General features: G+C 46.0%; 1 protein-coding gene across 1 annotated transcript in view; it reads left to right on the top strand.

Moving 5' to 3' along the window:
• The window catches only part of gripap1 (GRIP1 associated protein 1), a gene marked incomplete in the record, with an annotated part of 47,724 nt that overhangs the window by 26,611 nt on the left and 15,494 nt on the right, over positions 1–5,619 (top strand). The window contains 3 exon segments of the mRNA XM_014028932.1: positions 2,343–2,438; positions 4,590–4,646; positions 4,764–4,863. Coding sequence (XP_013884386.1) covers positions 2,343–2,438; positions 4,590–4,646; positions 4,764–4,863 — 253 coding nt within the window.

The raw sequence follows: 5,619 nt of genomic DNA, 5'->3' as shown, positions 1-5,619 counted from the left end.
AACATCTGTGTCTGTGTCCAACATCTGTCTGTGTCCAACATCTGTGTCTGTGTCCAACATCTGTCTGTGTCCAACATCTGTCTGTGTCCAACATCTGTGTCTGTGTCCAACATCTGTCTGTGTCCAACATCTGTGTCTGTGTCCAACATCTGTCTGTGTCCAACATCTGTGTCTGTGTCCAACATCTGTCTGTCTAACATCTGTCTGTCCAACATCTGTCTGTGTCCAACATCTGTCTGTGTCCAACAGCTGTCTGTGTCCAACATCTGTCTGTGTCCAACATCAGCACTGAAACATCTGTTTGTCAGATAATCCCACAGCTCATAAATCTGATGTTTGACTTTAAAGAAAACAAATAAAAGGATTCAGATTTCTAAAATCTGTCTGATCTGAACTGTGGAAAATGGGAGAAAGTGGTTCTCCACCAACATTGTTTATGGTGGGGATGGTGCTCTGCTGACCTCAACTCAGGACGTTGTGGGTCGGTGGGCAGAATACTTCAAAGACCTCCTCAGTCCCACCGACACGTCTTCTCATGAGGAAGCAGAGCCTGAGGACCCTGGGTCAGACTTTCCTAACTCTGGTGCTGAGGTCACTGAGGTGGGTAAAAAGCTCCTCAGTGGCAGGGTGCCAGGGGTGGATGAGATTCACCAGGAGTTTCTTAAGGCTCTGGATGTTGTGGGGTTGTGTTGGTTGACCCGACTCTACAAAATCGTGTGGACATCGGGGGCAGTTCCCCTGGATTGATAGACCGGGGTGGTGGTCCCCCTATTTAAAGGGGGACCGCAGAGTGTGTTCCAACTATAGGAGGATCACACTTCTGAGCCTCCCTGGTAAGGTCTATTCAGGGGTCCTGGAGAAGAGGGTCTGTAGGATAGTCAAATCTCAGATTCAAGAAGAGCAGTGTAGTTTTTGTCCTAGTTGTGGAACAGTGGACCAGCTCTACACCCTCAGCAGGGTCCTGGAGGGTTCATGAGAGTTCAACCAGTCTACATGTGTTTTGTGGACTTGGAGAAGGTGTTTGACCGTGTCCCTCGGGGACTCCTGTGGGGGGTACTCCGGGATTATGGGGTACCAGGCCTGTTGATATGACCGGTGCTAGTAAGTCGGACTTGTTTCTGGTGAGAGTTGGACTCCACCAAGGTTGTCCTTTGTCACCGATTCTGTTCATAACTTTTCTGGACAGAATGTCTAGGAGCAGCCGAGGTGTTGAGAGGATCCTTTTTGGTGACCTTAGGATCACATCTCTGCTTTTTGTGGATGATGTGGTCCTATTGGCTTCATCAGATCCTGATCTCCAGCTCTCACTGGAGCAGTTCACAGCCGAGTGTGAAGCAGCCGGGATGAGGATCATTGCCTCCAAATCCCAGACCATGGTCTTGAGCTGGAAAAGGGTAGGGTACCTTCTCCGGATCGGGGAGGAGGTCCTGCCCCAAGTGGAGGAGTTTAAGTATCTCAGGGTCTTGTTCATGAATGAGGGAAGAATGGAGCAGGAGATCAACAGGTGGATTGGTGCTGCATCTGCAGTGATGCGGGCGTTGTACCGGTCTGTTGTGGTGAAGAGAGAGCTGAGCCAGAAGGTGAAGCTCTCAGTTTACCAGTCGGTCTACGTTCCTACCCTCATCTATGGTCAGGAGTTTTGGGTAGTGACTGAAAGAAGGAGATCACAGATCCAAGCAGCTGAAATGAGTTTCCTCTGCAGGGTGTCTGGGCTCTCCCTTAGAGATAGGCTGAGAAGCTCAGTCATCCAGGAGGGACTCAGAGTAGAGCCGCTGCTCCTCCACGTCCAGAGGAGCCAGTTGAGGTGGTTCATCTGGTTAGGATGCCTCCTGGACTCCTCCCTGGTGAGGTGTTCTGGACACGTCCCACTGGGAGGAGACCCAGAGGAGCTGGTCCAAGTGTCTGGAGAGAGGCAAGTCTGGGTCTCTGCTTAGACTGCTGCCCCCGAGACCTGACCCTGGATAAGAGGAACAAAACAGATGGGTGGTCTGACGGTCCGGTTCTGTGTTCCTTATTGAAGTCCATAACATTCTAGAGTTATCAGTTGATTTCCTTCAGAATGACTCGTCTTTATTCCTTTGTCGTCGGCGGCCATCTTTAATGTAGATTTTAGTCAGTTTAATTATCTGCAGACGAGTAGAAGAGAAATAAATTCAGTTTTATGAATCAGAACAGAAGGTTCAGTTCTGCTGGAGGTGGAGACCGTTGTCCTCATCAGAGGAAGGATGGTGTGTGTGTTGTTGTTTTACAGCTGTGTGTGTGTGTGTGTGTCTTGTTGTTTTACAGCTGTGTGTGTGTGTGTGTGTGTGTGTGTGTGTGTGTGTGTGTGTGTGTTCCTGCAGGAGAAGCAGGCTCAGATGGAGGGACTGAAGCAGCAGCTGCAGGAGGTGGACACTCAGAGAGAAGAACTCAATGAAACCATCAGGAAACTCAAACAGGTGATTCCTCCTCGTTTGATTTGTTTGTTATTTTTGAGGCTGGGCCTTCAGTCATTGAAGCTGTTGAGTGTCTGAAAGGTGACACCCCCTCCTGGACCCCCAGGCCCCGGCTGAAATAAAAGGTGATGCTTCCTTTGAAGCTTTAACCTTTGAGCGCTTTTACTCTTTGGGTCTTTAGAAGTCAGCAGGACCCACCTGACAGAGTTAGATAATGTTTTGTTTCAGAAACTCATAAATTATTTGGTTCAGGTTAGTCTAAAGAATTAATTTTTATCTTTTTCTAAGAGACACTCTTTAGTTTTAACATATTTATTATAAATAGTTATAATATTTGTTTACAGGATTGTCCAACATTAATAAGACATGTCCTCAAACAGGACTTGGTGGAAATGAAGATTTGATCAGATGAGTTTTGGTGGAATGGGTGAAATGGCTCTTGTAGTTGTTCTCCAGGATTGTACACATCTCAGGAGGGATTTTGACCCAAAACTCTTTACAGAAGCTCTAAATCCTTCAGGTTGTTTTGCTCCTGATTGAAACCTTGAAGCATTAGTTCCTCCACAGACTTTGGAATCTTCTAAAGAATCTGCACCTGGGCTTCTGACAGGTCTTGGGTCTAACTGATGGTGCTGGAGTGAAAGAAACTAGTTCTGTGGACAGTTGGGCTTTGTATACATAACCAGCTGAGATCAGGAGGTTCTATGGTTGGTTTGTTGGTTGGTTGGTGGGTTGGATAGTAGGTTGGTTGGTTTGTTAGTTGGTTGGGTTGACAGTAGGTTGGTTGGTTGGTTGTTTAGTTGGTTGGTTGGATAGTCTGTTATTTGGTTGGTTGGTTAATTAGATGGTTGGTTGGTTGTTTAGTTGGTTGGTCAGTTAGTTGGTTGGTTTGTTAGTTGGTTGGGTTGACAGTAGGATGGTTGTTTGGTTGGTTGGTTGTTTAGTTGGTTAGTTGGTTGGTCGGTTAGTTGGTTGGTTGGTTAATTAGATGGTAGGTTGGTTGATGGTTGGTCGGTTAGTTAGTTGGTTGGTTGTTTAGTTGGTTGGTTGGTTGGTTGGTTTGTTAGTTGGTTGGGTTGACAGTAGGATGGTTGTTTGGTTGTTTAGTTGGTTAGTTGGTTGGTCGGTTAGTTGGTTGGTTAATTAGATGGTTGGTTGGTTGATGGTTGGTTGGATAGTCGGTTAGTTGGTTGGTTAATTAGATGGTTGGTTGGTTGATGGTTGGTTGGATAGTCGGTTAGTTGGTTGGTTAATTAGATGGTTGGTTGGTTGATGGTTGGTTGGATAGTCGGTTAGTTGGTTGGTTAATTAGATGGTTGGTTGGTTGATGGTTGGTTGGATAGTCGGTTAGTTGGTTGGTTAATTAGATGGTTGGTTGGTTGATGGTTGGTTGGATAGTCGGTTAGTTGGTTGGTTGGTTAATTAGATTGTTGTTTAGTTGATTGGTTGGTTAATTAGATGGTTCGTTGGTTGATGGTTGGTTGGATAGCCAGTTAGTTGGTTGGTTGGTTGGTTAATTAGATTGTTGTTTAGTTGATTGGTTGGTTGGTTAATTAGATGGTTGGTTGGTTGATGGTTGGTTGGATAGTCGGTTAGTTGGTTGGTTGTTTAATTAGATGGTTGGTTGGTTGATGGTTGGTTAGATAGTCGGTTAGTTGGTTGGTTGGTTAATTAGATGGTTGGTTGGTTGATGGTTGGTTGGTTGATGGTTGGTTGGATAGTCGGTTAGTTGGTTGGTTGGTTGGTTGGATAGTAGACTGGTTGATTAGCAGGGAGTTTTTCCTCTCCACCGTTTGCTCAGGATGGGAGACTGTGATGAAGTGATTCAACACAATCTGCTGCTTTCTTCTTTACGTTGTTCTTTTTATCTACAGTGTCCTGAGACAACATGTGTTGGGACTTGGAGCTARATAAATAAACTGAATTGAATTGAATTAGATAGTTTGTTGGTTGGATAGTTTGTTGAACTCTGAAATGTAGATGAATTAAATGTTTCTCATCACATAAACGTTTGGGCATTTCTTTGTTTTAGGTGGTCTTAAGTTTCAGTTTAATTGAAACTATAATTAGTTGGTGTTTAGACCTGAACAGGAAGTCAAAGAGCTGATTCTGTTTATCCGTGGTGATTAAACAGAACCATGTGTGTTCCTGCAGGAGATTAAAGACACTGTGGACGGTCAGAGGATTCTGGAGAAGAAGGGAAGCGCTGCGGTGAGTTTTCAGCTGGTTTCACTCTGAGGACATTTTGAGCTAAAATCAGAGACAAAGTATTTAGCAGATTAATTTGTGAGCAGTCGTGTGTGGAAACTAATAATTAAATGTTTGCAGCTGAAGGATCTGAAGCGACAGCTGCAGCTGGAGAGGAGGCGAGCCGACAAACTGCAGGAGAGGCTCCAGGAGATCCTGACCAACAGCAAGACCAGGACAGGTACGCTCACCTGAAGCTGTGATGTCACAGGTTCATGTCACCTGGACCTGACATCAGGTCTTGAGAGACCAGGGTCTGATGTGGTCCTGTCCTCCTCTGAGGATAAAACATGAGCCGATGTTCTGACTGGAACTACAGAAGGTGTTGATATGCTAGTTAGCAGCAACATGCTACAGTTTCTGTCCAAGAGAAGACCATGTCCTCTGACCCAAGACATGATCCACTGTCAGAGACCAGGACTCCCTGATCCACTGTCAGAGACCAGGACTCCCTGATCCACTATCAGAGACCAGGACTCCCTGATCCACTGTCAGAGACCAGGACTCCCTGATCCACTATCAGAGACCAGGACTCCCTGATCCACTGTCAGAGACCAGGACTCCCTGATCCACTGTCAGAGACCAGGACTCCCTGATCCACTATCAGAGACCAGGACTCCCTGATCCACTGTCAGAGACCAGGACTCCCTGATCCACTGTCAGAGACCAGGACTCCCTGATCCACAATCAGAGACCAGGACTCCCTGATCCACTGTCAGAGACCAGGACTTCTTGGTCCATGTTCAGAGTGAGATGTGAGGCCGACGTGACTGATGTGCTGACTCAGCACAAAACCTTCAGCTCAATAATTAATGCTGCACTCTGACTTCCACAACACAACAACACAACACAACACAACAACACAACAACACAACACACAACACAACAACACAACACAACAACACAACACAACACAACACAACAACACAACACAGAT

This window comes from Austrofundulus limnaeus, unplaced genomic scaffold, assembly GCF_001266775.1.
Source record: "Austrofundulus limnaeus strain Quisiro unplaced genomic scaffold, Austrofundulus_limnaeus-1.0 Scaffold831, whole genome shotgun sequence".
Lineage (NCBI taxonomy): Eukaryota > Metazoa > Chordata > Actinopteri > Cyprinodontiformes > Rivulidae > Austrofundulus > Austrofundulus limnaeus.
The sequence above is the reverse complement of the archived record's forward strand: the minus strand, read 5'-3'. Positions and strand labels throughout refer to the sequence as shown.